Here is a 20084-nt window from a genome sequence, read left to right as displayed (position 1 = left end):
GCAGCAAAGGTGAGACTTACATTACAGTCAGCAGCCCGGGGGAATAGCTAAAGTCTGGCCCGATGAAGCCTCAATGCACGTGCCCCACCTTTCTATGGCAGGGACAGAATGCAAGGACTGGCAGTCTTCCCCACACTTATCCACCTCCCTTATCTTTGAAGAAACCTTCCAACTCTTTTATAAGAGTACCGGACTCAACTTTTCTTGCTGTGCTCTATAAAGTTCCTCGTAACTTGAAGTTACTTCTTACTTGAAGCGATAAAACTTTACCATAATCCCCAGCACCAAATTATGATCTATCTTGATCTATCATGATCTATCTTGATCTATTAAGATCTACCTTGATCTATTATGATCTATCTTACTAATGAATGTAAGAGTCTTGAGACATCCAAGCAAAAGTAACAGGAGTTCATTCTCAGAAAGTTCCTTATTTCTCTAAGAAAACAGGAGAAGAAAACTGGGCTTCCAATAGAAATGTTTTTCTTCTAGAATATTCCCGGACATTAGTAGCTACATCTAGGCTCTGCCCGTCATGGCTTCTGCCTGAGCTTCTCTTTCCCACGCACATGAGTTCAGTGTTTAAGCCAAGATTTCCTGGGACATCTAACTCTCTTGTTATCAGTCCCCAGAACTATAGAAGGAAAAACCCCAAAATAAGATCATATGGGGAATTTCCTCATGGCTTTGGCATTTCTCATGACTAACAGGCCTGAGAAAAAATGGAGAGAAATTTGTACTCAAAATGAAGGGCCAGGGTGCCCATCCTCCCTGTACTCACCTTGGCGTGTAGGGAATGGTTTGAGGTTTCACTTGGTTGAAGGTATAGATCAGTTTTTGAGCAGCTCTTTGTTGCTGAATTTCCTACAAAGTAGGGAACATTGATCCGTTATCATATGCGCGCCAATCAATGATCACAGAAGCACCAGAGTCCTCCCCGGTGTGACTTTTAGCCTTATTCAGCTTCCACCATACTCCACTCCAAAAACAAAAGCTCTACACAACAGAGATGGGGGAACACCACCACATCCAGAACAGAACAGGCTGTCCTCTGGGTTGAAGGAAATGGCCTCTAATCAGGATGCAGCCAGAAAGGCTTTCTCTGACCGATCCCTCCGGGTGGGCACCGGGTCTCAAACTTACCCTGAGGCAAAGGTGAAGCACCGTACTCTCGCGGAAGATTTTGTGCCATGACTTCACAACCTCGGGAAGAAAGGACTTCACAATGAAAACGTGCCCTGGTTTGAGAACGTCATCCTCAGACCAGGTGCTGATGACTCTCATGGCTTTCCGGAGCCCGCCATCCATCTCCTCTCGGGACAGCACCTGGATCATGGCCGCTCTCCCGCGCTGGGACCAAGAAGACATGCTCCTGTCCAAGGCCAGAGGGGAACTCTCCTCCAGCCTGTAGACAGTCACTTCTTCTCCTGCTGCAAAAAGCAGTACAGGTGAGAAGTTCAAGGACATCTCACGTCTTTGACATGTTACAGTGTCCTAAATAACAACTCAGAATCAGTTCAGTTTCCCAAATGTTTGGAAGAGAGCGGGAGTTCACCTAGGCACAACGGAGTACAGGATAAAGGCGTGGACTTTGGCCACGTTATTTTCCAGTAGGGGGAGAGGGCAGGAGAGGACAAGCCTCAAATGATACATTTATATAAATATAAATATTTATATAAAAGATTTTTTTAAAAGACATTTAAAAAAATGAAAAATTTAAGAAAAAGAAAGAAAGCTTAGTCCACTAATTTCCACTAATACATAATTTCCACTATTTTCATAATACATTTCCACTAATTTCCACTAATAGATTTTCCACTAATACATAATACATTCCCACTAATACATAATTTCCACTAATACATAATACATAAGAATTAGGCTGTTCTTATTGTAAACTACAACTAGACAAAAACAAACAAGTAGGGCTCTGATTCCTTTTTAAAGACAAATACTTCCAAAGAGATAGTTTAACCCCATGTTTTCACTATCAAACCTTTTAGAAGCCTTATTAGGCTTTTTTTTTTTTTTCCCTCGATTCCCCCTCCCCCCCTTTTTTAAGATTCCATTTATTTATTTATTTGAGAGAGACAGAGATAGCAAGAGAGAACATGAGTGGGGAGGAGGGGGGGAAGCAGGCTCCCCGCTGAGCAGAGAGCCCAATGTGGGGCTCCATCCCAGGACCCTGAGATCACGACCTGAGCTGAAGGCAGACGCTTAACCCACTGAGCCACCCAGGTGCCCCTCCTAATTCCTCCTTCTATGACATTTTAATACCGAAAATACATTGTATATATCTACAAGCAAGTACACACAAATATACGCACTTTATACGGAAAAAGCTATTCCTGCCTCCTTGCGGGTGACATTAACACGCCCACTGAGGATTTGTGTTTTAACACAATCGGAGTTAGCACCCGGGTCATACCTTGCCGCCTCTCCCTACTTCCTCTCTCTCCTTCCTTGGTGCCCTTGGATAACTTACTTCAGGCCTGACTTTCCTGATCAGTGAAATGAAAGTGAAAATAACACTCAGCTCACTGGGTTGTTGTAAAGATTAAATATGTCAATGTGGCTAACGTGAACTAGAACTTCAGATACAAACTCAATCCCATTTAAAAGATTTTACACATAAAATACTCTCGAGCTGCTGGACAGTTTCCACTTTTAGGCTGTTGAACAGGGAACAATGCAAGCCTAGACACCACCTACTACAGTGTTTAATGCTTCATAGCAGAAGTAACGTTCTATACACAGCTTCCGTCCAGCCTGGGTTTGATTTTCTCCTTATACCTCTGGTTTCAAATGCTTTTCTTTCTTTTTACTTTTTTTCTATCTTTTTCTTTTTTGCGTAACACTATACTGGTTCACCAAGAAAAGAATCTATTTGCTCACTCTTGCACTGAGTTGAACAGAACACATCTAGGTAATCCTTAGTAACACATTTTCAAATATTTATTCTTGGTGCCCAGATAAACGCCACTGAAGGTCTCTTTAGAGTTCTAAATATTTGGAGGATTTACAGCACGGCTTCTGAGTTGCAAAACCAGCCGTGGAGCCACAGGGAAGGGAAAGGCATTTGCGTCCGCGATCAGGAGCCACCTGATCTGTCCCCATGTGAAGAGAATTAAGATCTAGGACAGAGTGGGGACCCTTGTTACATTGTCAGTTGGCTGGACAGAGAGACTCTGGTAGCCTTGGCTTAAGGCGAGCTTGTTCTTCATCCAGCCTTTAAAAATGACATTTACTATCTGAGCTAAGTGCAATTAGTTTATACGAAACAAAACAAACCGAAAACAATATACAAAGCATTTCTCTTTAGATGCCTGTTAGTTTTTACTGTATTGACATTTATCGCTTTGTTCTGTGTTCATTACACACGGTTGGTTGGTTCTTTTCTTTCCTACTTACTTCCAGCCTTAAATCAGTGAATGCCCCGTGCAACATTATTGCTTTTTTTTTTTTTTTCCCCCCAAATGCTGCCCATTAAAGGTCCCGTCCGCACAGTATCCGATTCTGACCTCGGATGCTGGCTGGACAGTTAACAAGAATTCCCATTTTAGAAAATTAATTGCACTAAACGGCAACCACCGGCAAAACAGAATTTTCAATGAAGACGATGCAAAAGGGTTTCTCCTGTGATTTCCTCGGCCGCTATGCCTCTGCCCTGGCACAGCCTCAAGAAGGTAGAAATGGCACACTCACCAAATAGTTGGATTGGTGTAAATGGTATAGTCTGAGAAAGCCTCATTAAATTGTTCCTTTCAATGGCTGCAAACAAAAACAGATTTGCTATTTTAAGTATGCACCAGTGGACTGAACTTACAGAAAGCCTCCCCACACCAGCCTATTCGTATAAGGCTACAATGTTTCATTGCAAAGACCCCTTATTTTTGCCTTCCTCAAAAATATTTTCCATAATCCAGCTTTTAAAATAAACTGTGCCTTAACACAGGAAGGCCATCCCCCAGTCTTCGAAATGATATGAGATTACATAACGTGGTCTGAGTGGGGCTATTACCTCCCCTCTCCTGAATACCAAATCACAGACTCATCCATACGTATGTGGAACTTTCTTTTAAAGAGGGTTCTGTGATCTTCCTTTCTCTGGTTTTCCTTTTCCAGAGCACACCGAGCACACAGTGGACTGTGGGGACATCTACTGTTGACTTTGCACAGTTCACCTTCTTTTCCAGAGAGAACTGAAGGCCAGTTTTAATTAGAAGCAAGTGATCTGCATTTTCCTGTTGAGAGCTGTACCCTAACAGATCAGAGTCAATATGAGCCACAGTATTCTTCAGCAGACTTTCTAAAGTTGACAGCCAGAGTCAAAATATTGGATTACGAGCTGAGCTCAAAGACGCAGTTCGAAGGGCACGGAATGTAGTCCGGAATCCTGCACGGGGGAGAATTCAGGATAAGGGAGGCTCTTACTGGGCCCTGAGCACGTGACCTTGACATGATACTAATGGTATGTGTCACACCACCGACCTTGTATGCTGGGGCTGAGCTTTAGACTGTATCGAAGACCTTGCCCGTGTCTCATCTCCTCCAGTGCTGAGAGCAACGGCAAGCAAAAGACCAACCAGTGGCACAAGTCCAGTTGGTTGTTCTATGGCTCTGCATTTCAAAGTGTTCCCCTCTTCGCTCCCAGCTAGCCCTTTGGCAGACTGTTCCTCAGGAAGGGCAAGTACAATTATTCCCACTCTGAAAGGAAGCCAGCCGAAGCACCGTGAAGCGATATTGCTTACGAGAGTCAAGGCCCTTGACATCTTGTTAAATAACACCCTTGTCAGGTGTCTTTGTGGGACCTACTCGCAGGGGCTGGCCTTCATTCAGAGGCTGTGTTTGCTGAGGGTATAAAATCCTCCTTTAAAGAACTCGTTTCCGGCCCCAATCTAAAATACGGAGATGTCTGGCTTTGGGCTTGTAAGGAATGTTTAGATGCCGAGGTCACTTTTCTTCACCATTTGGCACTTGCCCATACATTTTTTTTTTTTAATCCCACAATCTCTTAAATCCTAACAACTTGGTTTCCCAAATAAATGGCAAGGTAAGAAGTCTGAATGCTCTTCTCACGAGAGTGAACGCACAGCCTTTCAAGTCGGGAATCATGTCAATACTTGGCGATTCATCAATATTTCTGTTTACAAGTGCAGAATCGCAGACTTTTAGCTCAGCTGACGCGTCAAGGCGCACAGGCTTCCTACCTGAATAATGATGGCGAGGCTCTGGAGGGCTTTTTAAGGAGGCTGAGATTTCTGAAATTGTAGAGAAGATTGGCATTTTAATTACTTGGCTGGAGATAAATACATGCTTATGAATATATTGCTTTCAAAGTTATTATTGAACAGGTTCATCGGAACGGCTTCTCCGTATTTGAGAGAGATGGCCTAATATTCTTTAACCACATTATTGGGCATGGTATCCTGACAGCTTCCAATCATCAATGTAATATCTCCAAACATATTTATATAGGGAATTGAAGAAAGACAGGTAATATTAGCCTCAAAGATGCATTTTCTCTGAACCAATTACACCTCTGGGTTGCAGAAGGCACTAGGCTGCCCATCACACCTCTTGACATCCCCAAAGCACAATTCTCTGCACTCCCACCAAGATGCAGTACCCATATGAAGACATTATTAATACCAAGTTATTAGCAGTCTACTTCACTGACCTAAAATGACAACAAAGTGATGAAAACAAATTAAGAGGCATGTACCAGAAACAAAGGAGTGGGCGGAGACTAGGACACCAAGGGACTTGTTTGATGGGCTCACCTCCTGCAGGCTTAACTCGTTCTCCTCTATCTGCTCAAGTCCTAAAGTACAAGTCTCCAGAGAAATTCCTTCCAACAGTTTTGCCATTTCATAAAATTAAAATTAAAGTGGAGAGCTTTAGTCTCATGGTAGTACCTGCTTTATACCTAGTAGAGGAAGCAGTATAATGAACCCAATTTCACAGATATCACTGGCTTCTTGTTGCCGGATAAGGAAAGGAACAAAAATCCCTTCCTCTGGGGGTGCTTCGTAAAAAGTAAGATCAGCAGAAAAGGCCCTTTCTTTTTGAATCCATTCAATAATAAAAAATAAAAACATATTCAGCTCCCGCTTTAGGTCCTGCTAGCCAGGACAGATCTGAATGAGTTGTGGCTCCCACCCTAGAAAAAAAGAAAATGTGAAATACTGGGAGCTAAGCACCTGTGAACTATAGTTACAACACAGCTGGCTAGGTAACAGACCAGAGATGTACACAGAGGCTTATGAAACCTTCATAGACAAACAACGTGATATTCTTAAAGAGTGTGGGCATCTGAATCTGATAATGCTGAGTTTCAATCCCGGCTCGTTTAAGGAGCTGTGAGGATTTGTTCACATTCATCCAACACGTATTTATTCAACACCTACTAGGTGCTTAAGAAAAAGACCAGTGTAAAAACAGACACAATCTCTGGCTACCTTTTAGTGAGAAGAAAGAGAAAATAAAGTAAATATATAGTACATATAGTATTACATATATATCAAGTTAGAGGGCTAGAAAGTGGGAGAAAGGGAGGTTATTATTTTAAGGATGGCAAGTCAAAGCCTCTGTGAAAAGGTGAAATATGAGCATAGGCCCAAAGGGAGAGATAGATAAGTCATATGGAAAAATGATGCAAAATTCCAGGCAGAGTGACAGCAGGTGCAAATGCCCTGAGGCAGGACCATGGAGAGTGTGGCCAGAGTGGGCTGTGCTGAGAGGACATGAGGTTGGAGAGCTGGAGGAGGAGCAGTAGATCAACAGGGCTTTGTAGACCACATATGGACTTTTACAGAGTGAGATTAGACGCCACATGAGCAGAAGAGTGACTTGATCTGACTTTCAGTTTCAAAGTGTTATTCTGACTGCGCTCTGGAAATCGCCCCTCAGAGAGCAATAGTTTGGAGGTCAGCCTGTAATCCATGGAGGAGATGAAGAGTGGTACGTGAAGGTAGCCAAGTGATCAGGTTCTTGATATATTTTGGAGGATACCGATGGTTTGGACGTGGAGCTGTGGGAAAATGGGCATCGAGTATGACGGCAAGACCTTGGCCTCAGCAACTGGAAGGATAGAGTCGCCATTTCCTAAGACAGGTGAGGCAGGAGGTGGCGCATCTGGTTTGAGATGCCTGTAGACACCCAAGGGAAGGGACAGATAGGTAGGTTGTCATATTCCTCAGGGTAGAAATGTTGAGTGGAAGAATGAACACGAGCCTGTATATTTGGATGAGGGCCCTCACTGACGCCGGAGAAAGATGAAGGGATTTGCAGCCTATCCTGTAGGTAATGGGAAGCCACTGGAAACCTGGACGTAAGTGATGAATTATTGTTCAGAAATGTAACTCCAGTGGGAACACAGGAAAATACAAAGGGAGAGAGACCCACCCGAAAGCTAGCATAAAATCAAGGGCAAAACTTTTTACATGGGAAAATAAATATTAGAGGCTCTAAGGCAGAAGCCATGGGCCAGAGCAACACAGCTCCTAAGGATGGGGTCGGGGCAGGACGGAGGCAAAGCTGATGACTGGGAACCAGAGAGAGCGGGACACACAGGGCTGGGGAAGAGAAGGGGCCCAATCGGCGTCAAGAGGTCAAGAACCTGAAAAGGAGCTTGTAGAGTGTGGTCAAGTTTGCGAACAGCCTTGACAGTGGCTTTGCCAGGGAGTTGTCTCCTATGACCAAGCCTTACTCAGCCACTTGGGGCACAGAGTCCTACGGAAGCCATACAGGAAAAGGTATCCACATACAAGACGAAGGGCTCTTCGTGAGCGGTATGTAACAGACAAACAGACTTGCTGAACAGTCGAAGTGAACTCAGTGGGAACACTCTCACTCACAGAGAAAACTGGAAAATCACTGTCTGAAATGGGCAATTAAAAAAAAAACCAGAACTGTAAACCAGACATCAATTCTGATTTATGTGAAGACCATCAACTTCCTACTTTTCTACTGAACTTTCTACTTCCTACGGTAGACAAAAATCACATACAGAATTTCAAGGACTGCAGAAATCTCAGTAGGAGAGGCAACCTTGCTATTAATGAGATTTTAAAAAAATAACATCTTTAAATATAAAAAAACTTACTGTCAATTCCATTTGAACTTCTCAACCTGTATGAAAAATTGAAGTTGTTTAGAAACTGCTTTAAATTTTTCAGTGACAAATAAGAAAGGAAAAATAAGTACAACAGTAACAATACAGAGTCTGTACGTCCATGTGTATGTATGCGTGTATGTATGTAGACTTTCTTTGAAAGAGAAGTATCGTTTGACCTCTACCTCTATCAACAGAGAAATGGTTTGCAACCCTACAATTATTTTCATAAAAAAGTGAGCACCGCATATGCATATAATTCACTTACTGTGCATGCCCTAAGCTAGTCGAAAAGCAGTTGTTGGTTTTGTTTTTAATTAGCTATATGATCACACGACACATATAAGATTTAACCGTGTTTGTGTTGTTCCGGATCAATTAAACAAAAGGGTTCCTGAACTATGCAAAACAGATTCCTACAAATGAGTCTGCGAATGTCTCTGGACAAGCCTACAAATCAGTTTCATTAGCCCACGTGGCCCCTAGATGTTCACGGGCTGAGATTAGCTCTCTGTAAATTGTCACTTGCCCTGCTCAAGTGCACAAGTGGCCATGGGCAAGTCTGAATAAACGCGTTCAAAGAGTATCTCTGGTATTGAAGGTCCTTAGGGAAGAGAGTACAATTACAATTATTGTTTAATTTCATGCTGCAATAACCCACCACTCGGCATGAGCCCCACTACCGAACCTCTGGGAGGGGAAAGTCATGTGCACCCGAAGTCTAGAGGCAGGCTTGCACACAGAGACCTGGATGGGAGTTCCAGAAAAAAACAAACAACTTTGAAAGGCCACCTCGAATGGAGCTGGCTGCAGACTGGAAGTCACATTCCACTTGCCTGGTATCAACTGGCCCTTCATACAGAAGACGGCTTTGAGTTCGGGCCCCAGAGCCAGAAGGATCCTTTGATGATGTTAACTAGAAAGGTCCAGAAAATACTACGAACCAAACAGAATCATTCTGCTTGGCTGGTTTTCCAACTTCGTTTCTCTGAATAAATAAAATTCCAGGGAAAAACTCTAGCCTACACCATGGGGGTTCTCTAGCTCCCCTCTCTTCTGGTCCCTGTCTTCCCTCTGTTTTGTCTCCATCCTTGAACGGTGACTGCTTTGACAGACACTTGGGATGCTCATGAGAAACCAAAAATGAAAAAGATCAACCTCAAAAACTGAAATTAAAAATTTGGAAAAAAATTTTTTAGAACTATCTGGTCTTCAGTCTTTTTCTTTCAGCCAGACAGGCTTGTTCCTATTCCTGAATGCAAATGTCACAATCTTATCTGTCAGAAAAGATGGGAAACTCATGATTCCGCGTGTGCTTTTTTGACATTGAAAAGACAAATGCTTAATCTGCTGTGGGGAGTACCTGTTTTATTATTTTCTTAGAAGGCACTGAGGTGGGATCTTATTGCCAGAAACGGGAAAACTTGGAGAATAACAAGTTTTGTCTTACGACAAAAGGAAAATATTGTCATTGGAAACACTTTCTTTTCCCTCTTTTTCCGACCCAATTAAACCTCTGTTACAAATCAGGCTTAAAAAAATAGAAGCCAATGATGCTTAAAAACAGACACTGCAAAATACTCACGGGGAGTTCCTATTGAGGGCCGTGCTCCTGGAGCTCCACGAAGAGTTTCTGCTCGGATCCTGAGCAGAAGGGAAAGGTCATTACCTGTTCACCCAACACTCACCCACCCCAGGCTTCCAGTAATAACATTTGCAAAAACACACACCTTGAAGGGGATAGTTCTCCGCCCTCCCCCAGCTCTCCAACCCATCTCCTCTAACTCAGTATTTCTCTTTCACTGGATGCAGTAAACTCAAGTTAGAAAGATGTATAATGTCAGCACAATCTCTGAACAATTCAGTGTGTTGACTGACTTTAACAGGATGAAATTACTTACATGGGGACATCCCAGAGGAAACACAATATACAGAAATGAGTGTGAACAGTTAATGACAGGAAAGAAGGAAGGAAGGTCTAGGTTGACAAGAAACATCAATCATTATATCCCTATGTCCTCTATCAGGACACTGTTGTTTCGGTGGATAATTACTTAGAATAACATTACTTGGAATTTATCATTCTAATTCCTAGGTAGACTCAACTATGACTTCTTGAAACCTACTACATTCCAGGCATCACTCTAGGTACTTCCCGTGGTCCTATTTTTGTTATCCACGACCAATAATCTCCCAAGGATGGCACTGGTCCCATATTAGAGACACAGCTAACGAAGCTCAGAGGTTAATTACCATACCTGGCCCTGAAACCTGGGAATGGCAGACAGGTTCTTGCCTCCACTCCCCTCCAAGCAGTCTTACATTTTAGTTTGAACCTTCCACAGATCACATTCATGAGGCTTTTAATGTAGGTGATGTGGACAGAGTTTCTGAGTTCATCGAAATAATGTCCAAACCATGGCCACAGTTAGATCTCATGCTTCCCACACGGTCGATGGCAGGAAAGCGAGCACACATTTGCAGACGGTAAGGAACACAGGCTGTAACATCACAGACCCTCAGTGTTGGAGGCCCCTACACGCGGCAATGCCCAAATCCCCTGCAGCACGTCTGCAGAGAGGCCAGCTCCGTCTGTTTGCCAAACCACACCAAGCGAAGGGTTTCCTACTTCAGGAAATAAACCATCCCATCCTTAGAAAGCTCCAGTTGCTAAAAGCTCCAGCTCAAATTGGGCTCAATCTGCCTCCCAGGGGTTTCGATCGGTTGACTCTAGCCCCACCCCTGAAAGCAGATTGAAGATACCTATGTTTCTTCCACCTGGCAACATTCACAAACTTCAGCACATTTTCAAAAATTCCTGACTTATTTATCTTTCAGGCTAAAAACACTCATGATGAATTACTGGTGGACAATCAACTGAACGGAGGAAAACCAACAAGAGAAGAAAAAAAGGGTGGGGGTGGGGCTGAAGGGGAGTAGAAAAAAATCTGAGTGTATATTCAAAGCAAGGATTTAAATGTAGTACCAATAAAAAGTAAAAGCCAATTAAGGGTCATAAAGGTAAAACAGACACAGTCAAGGAGTTACAGAAGTGCGTATAAGATTTTTTTTTTAATATCAAATAAGATGTTTTTACCTCTTGCGACTGCTTTAGATAATCACTGACTTGGAGAACATGCTGTTCCATTTCTTTCGTTTTCATTTTCTGAAATATAGAGGGTTCTAGACCTTGTTAAAAGAAAGGAAAAAAATTAGAGAATGCTTGAAAATGTGTTACATTCAAATCACATTCCTAAATAGAAAGATCTGAACATAGTGCATTCATCTAAATTTGAATATAGCTTCTTTTTCTCTTTTTAGCAAGTGTTACCAAGATTCTTTTGTCCTTTTTTTCCTCAAGTGGTTGAAAGCTATATATTCTACAGTATTTCTATTCGCCAGTAGTTTCCTTTACATTTATAATAATTTATGCTCTCTAATCAAAGTCAAGCACTAAGTGATCCGTAACTTGAGTCCTCCCTACAGAAGGACACCTTTAGTGAATCTTTTTTGTCCATGCTTTACGTAAAACACATGAAATTTTCACTCCAAATTGTTCTCCTACACCCTATTGTCCATGCTTTATGTAAAACACATGAAATTTTCATTCCAAAGTGTTAGGGCAACCTTCCTTAACAACTGCATGAAGCATCATAGTAGGCTACCCCCAAAAAAATAAAACAAAAACAAAAGACAGAAAAGAATGCCAGACGACACGTTTCGTTTTCAGCTCTTTCTTAAAAAGGATGGCAAGGATCATTATTGTCGTTAGTTTTTATACCAGTACTTGCAGCATTACTGGCGTGTAGTAGCTGCCCAATAATAATTAAATTATTGATCTAGATTAATTCTGAGAATAATGCTTAAGAGTCCCAGGCTAAATGTAGGAGGATAAGAAATAAGAGCAGTCATTTTTTTCTCTAATGATTTTTTTTTTGCCAAAAATATATACACACACACATACACACACAGTGCAAAAAATCTATTGGGAGAAAAATCACAAAATGTCATATGACATTTTGATAATATTGTAAAGGTATGATCAATATGGCTTCAATGAGAGTGCAAAACTAAAATTAAAATACCTTTAGGAAAAGTTAAAAATATACTTTTCCTAGTGGACAGTAGACAGGTAGACAGTGGGCCTCCTGGTCTCCTCAGATTAACTAGGCACCTGGAGTCAGCCTATTTCCCTACATCTTCTTTCTAATCATCAGACTTAAGATTCTTTCCCAGAACCCTCCTGCCACCTGCATCTTTTTCTATTTGAAAGTCACTGGAAAGAAACAACTCGGGAGTTGGGGGGCGAGTGAAATGGGTGAAGGCGGTCTCAGGTACAGACTCCTAACTGTAAGATAAGTCAGTCCTGGGAAGTAATGTACAGCATGGTGACTGTAGTTAACAATAGTGTATATTTGAAAGTTGCTGAAAGAAGGAATCTTTGAACATCCTCATTACAAGGGAAAAAATTGTAACTATGCAAAAGACTTAACTTGTAGCAATCATTTCACTCCATACATACACATACACACACACCAAATCATGTTGTACACATAAAACTAATACGTCAATTATATCTCGATAAAAAAAGGACTTGAATAATTTAAGAAAAACATACAACTTAAATATCAGATTATAAATAAACATTTATAAATAAAATGAATACATTGGCAACTGGTCCTAGAATCGTATCTTCAGGTATGGTATTTGGGTTTATTCCGTACTGCAGGCTCTTATAAACTGTGTGCTTTGAGGCAAGACAATAATTAAGCTCTCTAGTTATATCTGTAGGTTAAGGGGGTTCTGAATAATTTAATTTCTAATGTCTCTTTCAGCTTAGAGTCCATTTGATTCACAGAGATTTAACAGACAATTGAGTATTTTCAAATATAAATCAGGGTTTCTCAACCTTGGCACTGACATTTTGTTCTGGCTAATTTCTTTTCGGGAGGAAAGAGACCATCCCATGCATTGTAGTGGGATGTTTAGCAGCATCTTTGGCCTCTACCCACTAGAAGTCAAGAATACCTGTACCTCCCTTTGTTGTCATAACCAAAAGTCTTCAGACATTGTCAAATGTCCCAGGAAAGAGAGGTGGGATGTGTACAAAATTGGCCCTTGGTTGAAAACCACCAACCATAAGACAAAGCAAGGTTTAAAGAAGCATAATAACATAGATTTCAATACAGTGTCTATTTTACCTTAACTTCAGTATTTCAAGTAATTGTAAATATTTATGAGACCTGATCACATAGTTCCTTCTGTTTAAAAATTAGTAAGAGGGAGTGTGAGGAAGATGGTGATAGAGAGGGAGGACCCAAGCCTTGCCTCTTCCCATAAATACAACTAGATAACTATCTAGATAACTAGATAACTAGATACAACTAGGAGTATCCTAAATACTCCAAAAATTGACCTGAAGACTGGTAGAACAAACCCCACAAAGAAAGGTAGGGAAGAGACCACATCAAAGAAGAGATTTGCACACACACACTCATGACGGTATTGTTCATAGTGGCCAAGATGGGGGAACAACCCAAGTGTCCACTAATTAATGGATAAACAAAATATAGATATTAACTGCATTCTGTCTTGCCATGGCATCCACGGAGATGCCCTGCAGAGATCTTGGAAGCCCCACATTGAACATGCATGACAGAGCTGCAGCATGGTCAGAACATGGTCCCCGCATCCCTGGATGGGAGGCTGCCTGTCAAACAGTTGCACAGGGCTTCGCCTAAGTAAGAATAAACCTCAAAGGTGTGAAAGAAAATAATTTTTTTTTAAAAAAAGAGCTGGTAATGATCTCTTACCATGTAACAAAAGAAGTTCAAAGTTCTGACCGTTGCTCCCAATTCTGTTCATAATTTGGCCTTATCCTACTTGTCCAGGCTTATTTCACACTCTTTGCCTACCTCAGAGTTTTCATTTGTAGCCAGCTGATCCATCTTTTCTCCTATATGAACCACCATTAAGGGATACTTGCCCATGGAATAAATACTATATGTCAAGAGTAATAAATAACCAACCACAACTCATCCCACCGAGTTCTGTGTAAGGGTTCATATCAACGTTTCATGAACCTTGAGAATTTATAACATGAGACAACCCCACTCCATACATCATACTAAATGAAAAATCCCTGAGCCAGATTTAACAGCTCTGAATATGAAACTGACTGAACCTTAATTTTTCTGGATCCCAACAACTATTCCATTAAACGAATGGAATAGTTTCCATAGTTTTCATAAAAATTAAAAATCAAAAAGAGTTATGTTTCTAAATGGATACTGCCACCCTCTCATTCCCCCATCTCCACTTGAAAGAAAAGCAGGGACCACCAGTGGTCTGGGAACACAATGAGGAAACTTTCCCAAACTTTTTGAGATCCAAGAGTAGACTGTTACATACTTATCTGACTAAATTGGGATACTGTGAGCCAGTTCTTGCTACAGGTCTCTTCTTCTGAGAGGTTCCTTTCCCCTGGCTCTGAATCCAGCTTGTCATTTTGAGAGCAGGTGTCAACCTTTATGACCTGGAGAGAAAGACGATTGTTGGAACCCAGTGACATTAATCTGAAAACATCCTGAGTCATTAATGTGACTCATAGAGGTACTATGGTGAGTAGCAGTGGTTGTTAACATTGGCTGCACATTAGAATCAACTGGAAAGCTTTCAAAACTCCCATTAGTCAAGCTGGCAGGACACAAGCACCAGGTGATTACTATTTGTTGTCATGACTGAGAACCAGGGTAGGGGGCAGCAGTCATCAAACTTGACTATGCAGCAGAATCACTCAAAGCTATGCTAAACCACAGACCACCAGGTCCCACCTCTAAGATCCATGATTCATTAGGCCTAGAGGGAGAAAGAATTTGAATGTCTAGTAAGTTCCCAAGTAATGCTATCACTGCTGATAGAAGACCATAATTTGAGAACCAGTGGCATAGACCAAAAAAACATAGGCTTGGATCAAAAAGAACTTGTATTGGAATTCTAGACCCATCACTTAGAAGTTACGTGAACTTGAGTAAATCATTTAATGTCTGTGAACCCCATTCCCTTTGTCATTAAAGTAACAGGTAGCCAACAATAATGGCTTCCACGTGGACGAACCAGGGACAGAGAAGAAATGCGATAAATTGACAAAATACCAAGCAATAAACAAGTTCAAGTTATTAGTACCTAACCCTAGTTTAAATTCTAGTTAATTTCTGGCCACTTTAACTATTGCAAAAAACAAATCCACTAAATTCATATTTCATAAGATTCCAGCAACTCATAACATTTTCCCTGTAAAAGAGTCTCTTTACAAGCTAAATCTCTCCCTGCAAAAGGTAATTTTACATAATTGTCTTAATACTTCTTTCTTTGCTTCTTCTTCTCATTCTAAAAAGAGCTGAGGTGCTTTTAAAAATGTATCCAGATTACTATGCGGAAAAATGAAGCAGGGCATTAAGATCATGAAAGATGAAGCCCTATGGAATTACTAACTCGGATCTAAAGCTTCCTAATAATAAATTAAAAGATTCACTAAGTGAAAATGTGAGCATAACATATTGGAATTTGTGGAATATAGCTAACACAATGATTAGAGGGAATTTCATAGCACTAAATGCCTATATTAGAAAAGATGACAGTCTCAAATCAATGACTAAAGCTTCTAAACAAACTAGAAAAAAAACAAAGCAAAATAAAACCAAATTGAACAAAAGAAATAATGAAGAGCAGAAATCAATAAAACAGTATTCAGAGACAAATCAATAAAACCAAGAACTGGTTCTTTGAAAGATCACTAAAGCAGATAAGCCAGCAACCAAACTAAACATGAAACAGAGAAATGCAAATATAGAATATTATGAATGAGAGAAGTGATGTCACTACAGACCCCAAAGACAATAAGGGGATAAGAAAAGAATATTATAAAAAACTAGATGCCAATAAATTCAACAACGTAAATGAAATGGACAAATTCTTTGAAAAATACAAACAAAGCTCACTGAAGATGAATCAGATAACCTGAATATGCAGTCCTGCATCTATTACAGACATGAATTTATAGCTAAAAACTTTCCCCAAAAGATAGTTTCATTGGTTAATTCTACCAAATAATAAGAATTGCAATGGTATCTGTTCTATACAAACTCACCTAGAAAACTGAAGAGGGAATACTTCCCAACTCAATCACTAAGCCCAGTATCACCCTGATACCAAAATCAGACCAAGACATTACAAAAGATCGACAGACAAATATTCTTCAAGAATACAGATGCAAGAAATATCAGTAAGATTTTAGAAAAATAAATGTAGCATACAAAAAAGATAATACATCATGGTCAAGCAGATTTCATCCTAACCAGGCTGACTTAATATTCTAAACAGTGCTTCTATATTATAAATTATTATAATTAATCATATTAACATAGTAAAAAGGAAAAACCATCTAATTGTATCAGGAAGTACAGAAAGAGCATTTGACAAATGCTAACCCTTATTAATGACAAAAATTCTCAGAAACTAGGGGTAGAAGGGAAGTTCTTTTGATAAAGGGCATCTACAAAAAAAGCTACAGATAACATGGTTTTTACTGGTAAAAGCCTAAATGCTTTCTCCTCCTAAGAGCAGAGAAAAGGAAGCATATCAGCTTTTGCCACTTTTATTCAATATTATACTAGAGATTCTAGCCAGTGTAATAAGGCAAGAAAGATAAATAAAATATGTGTGGATTTGAAAGGTAAAAAGTACATCTGAAAAGTGAAACTATCTTCATGTGTAGTTAACATGACCATTTACATAGAAAGTTCTAGAGAAGGAACAAAACCTACTCAAATAAATTAGCAAGTTTAGTAAGGTTGTAGTATATAAAACCAATATTTTAGAAAAATATATTTCTCTCTATATATATGAGCACCCGGGCAGCTCAGTCAGTTAAGCATCCAACTCTTGGTTTCAGCACAGGTCATGACCTCAGGGTCATGGATCAGACTGTGTTGGGCTCTGTGCTCAGCAGGCAGTCTGCTCAAAGATTCTCTCCCCTTCTCTCTCGAATAAATAATCTTTAAAGATTCTATTTATTTGACAGACAGAGATCACAAGTAGGCAGAGAGGCAGGAAGAGAGAGAGGGGAAGCAGGCTTCCCATGGAACAGAGAGCCCAATGTGGGGCTCGATCCCAGGATCCTGGGATCATGACCTGAGCTGAAGGCAGAGGCTTTAACCCACTGAGCCACCCAGGTGCCCTCGAATAAATAATCTTTAAAACATATTTATTTGTACCTACCACCAACAAATAATCAGAAATTTTTTATAATTACATTTATAATAAAATAAAAAATATTAAGTACTTAGGGAGACATTTTTAAAAACATGGGCAAGAACTGAACACTTCTGGCACCTGGGTGGCTCAGATGGTTAAGCATCTGCCTGTGTCTCAGCTCATGATCCCAGAATCCTGGGATCAAGCCACATGTTAGGCTCCCTGTTCAGCAAGGAGTCTGCTTCTTCCTCTCCCTCTGCCTCTCTCCCCTGCTCAGGCTCTCTCTCTGTCTCAAATGAATAAGAAATCTTAAAAAAAAAAAAAACAACTGTACACTGAAAACTACAAAATATTACTGAGTGAAATTGAGGAATTTCTAAATAAATAGACATAGCATGTTCATGGATCAAAAAACTTATTACTGTTAAGATGCCAACTGTCCCCAAGCAATTCCACTCACCCCAGCAGGCTTCTCTGTAAAAACTGTACAGCTGATTCTAAATATATGTGGAAATGCAAAGAAACTAGAATAGCCAAAAAACAAGACAAAAAAAACAAAACAAAACAAAAAATCACTTTGAAAAGGAAGAAAAATTCTGGCAGAGCTACACTACATGATTTCAGTATTTGATATAAAATACAGTATTCAAGACAGTATGGTAATACCATAAAGACAGACGTGCAGATAAATGGAACAGAAAAGATCCAGAAATAGATCCATCCATGTTATGGATTCCATGGTCAATTAATTTTTGACAAAGATGTCAAGGCAACTCTATAGGAGAAAGACAACCTTTTTACCAGAAAATGGTAGGGGAAAAATTGGTATTTGCATTCAAGGAAGGAATGGAGGGCGGGCAGGAGGAAGGAAGGAACAAAGCAATAAAGGCGCGGGGGAGAAAAAGGGAAAGAATTAGGGACTTCACTCCTCACCTCTCGCCAGCTACAAAAGGTAACTCAAAATGGGTACTAGACCTAAACATCAGAGCCAAAACTATGAAGCATGTAGGAGAAAACATGAAAGAAAATCTCCGTGATCTTGGATTTTGCAAATTTTCTTAAATAGGGTACAAAAAGCACAGACTCAAAAAAAAAAAAAAAAAAAGAAGTGGACTTCATCAAAATAAAAAATGTATTCACTTCAAGGAACATTTATGAAAAGGAAAAGGCAAGCCACCAAGAGAAAATATTTGCAAAACATATATCCAACAATGGACTTAAATCTAGAAAAATTCTCACAACCGAATAAGGCAACCCAATTTTTAAAAGTAGTCAAAATATTCAGACAGACAGGTCGCCAAAAATGATATATGGGTGACCCAAAAAAGCACATAAATGATACCTCCCAGCACTCGTCATTCCAGAAATGCAAATGAAATCACCAGGAGATCCCACTCCATACCCCCAGCTATGGCTAAAGTTAAAAAGACCCAGTAGGGTGCCTGGGTGGCTCAGTGGGTTAAGTCTCTGCCTTCGGCTCGGGTCATGATCTCAGGGTCCTGGGATCAAGTCCCGCATCAGGCTCTCTGTTTGGCGGGGAGCCTGCTTCCTCTGCCTGCCTGCCTCTCTGCCTACTTGTGATCTCTCTCTGTCAAACAAATAAATAAAATCTTAAAAAAAAAAAAAAAAAGACCCAGCATACTAAGGATTGGTGAGAACGTGGACCGCTGGAACACTCATAAGCCACTCCTCATAAACAAAATGGTACAGCCACTTTGAAAAGCAGTTTGGAAGTATCTTCTAAAATTAAACAAATACTTACCATATGACTCTGACATGCTTACTACTAAATATTTACCAAAGAGAAACTGAAACATATGTCCACACAAAGACTTATGCACAAATGTTCATAACAGCTTTGTTTGGAATAGCCCAAAACTGAAAATAACACAAGTGTCCTTGAACATGTGAGCTGATAAATGAGCTGTGGCAGATCCACTCTGATGACTCTTACATTTATGTCTTTACTCCTTCCAGTACAGGACCATTTTGTAGTGTGCCGGACACCTGACAATCCAGAGAAACCGAGCTAAGACAGGCGACTACCTCGATGGCCAACGACATAAAACACACTTACTGGCACCTGCAGCCCTTGTGTTTTCTTCTTTTTCTTTGATGACCTCTTATCCCTGATCAGCATTTTTGTTTTGATCCATGCTGACTGCCCCATTTCTGAGGATCTTGAAAGATCTGTAAGGGAAAGGGTTAGCAAAAGAGGTTTAAGATTGCTCAGGGAGCCATTTTGCTCTACAGATGACTGAGAATGGGGAGAATGAGGATATAGTCGAAGGTGATCTGCTTTTTAAAAATACTAGTAATGCACAGAATTTAGTAATTTAAGAGTTTTTAAAAAAAACCTTTTTTAATCTTTTAGTACATACGCACTTGAAGATTATTTATTCATTCATTCATTCATTCATTCATTCATTCATTCATTTATTTATTTGTTAGAGATCACAAGCAGGCAGAGAGAGAGGAAGGGAAGCAGGCTCCCTGCTGAGCAGGGAGTCCAATGCAGGGCTCGATCCTAGGACCCTAGGATCATGACCTAAGCCGAAGGCAGAGGCTTTAACCCACTGGGCCACCCAGGCACCCCTAAAATTTTTATTAACATATAATGTATTATTTGCTTCAGGGTACAGGTCTGTGAATCCTGAGTCCTACACACTTCACAGCACTCCCCACAGCACACGCCCTCCTCAATGTCCGTCCC

General features: G+C 40.5%; 1 protein-coding gene across 5 annotated transcripts in view; it reads right to left on the bottom strand.

The window, feature by feature from the left end:
* Nucleotides 1-20084, bottom strand: part of TRPM6 (transient receptor potential cation channel subfamily M member 6) — a 168134-nt gene that overhangs the window by 16715 nt on the left and 131335 nt on the right. For 4 of the 5 annotated variants that reach the window (XM_059411853.1, XM_059411850.1, XM_059411854.1 and 1 more), the window contains 9 exons: nt 19449-19561; nt 14528-14651; nt 11214-11305; nt 9702-9760; nt 8108-8133; nt 5211-5261; nt 3706-3771; nt 1144-1430; nt 782-864 (listed from right to left, as the gene is read on the bottom strand). In XM_059411853.1, coding sequence (XP_059267836.1) covers nt 782-864; nt 1144-1430; nt 3706-3771; nt 5211-5261; nt 8108-8133; nt 9702-9760; nt 11214-11305; nt 14528-14651; nt 19449-19561 — 901 coding nt within the window. The remainder of the gene's footprint in view (nt 1-781; nt 865-1143; nt 1431-3705; nt 3772-5210; nt 5262-8107; nt 8134-9701; nt 9761-11213; nt 11306-14527; nt 14652-19448; nt 19562-20084) is intronic. The other variant, XM_059411852.1, reaches the window with a different exon arrangement.

The sequence above is a fragment of the Mustela nigripes genome, chromosome 9 (genome assembly GCF_022355385.1).
Source record: "Mustela nigripes isolate SB6536 chromosome 9, MUSNIG.SB6536, whole genome shotgun sequence".
Taxonomy (NCBI): domain Eukaryota; kingdom Metazoa; phylum Chordata; class Mammalia; order Carnivora; family Mustelidae; genus Mustela; species Mustela nigripes.
This window is presented reverse-complemented; position numbering and strand designations above follow the sequence as displayed.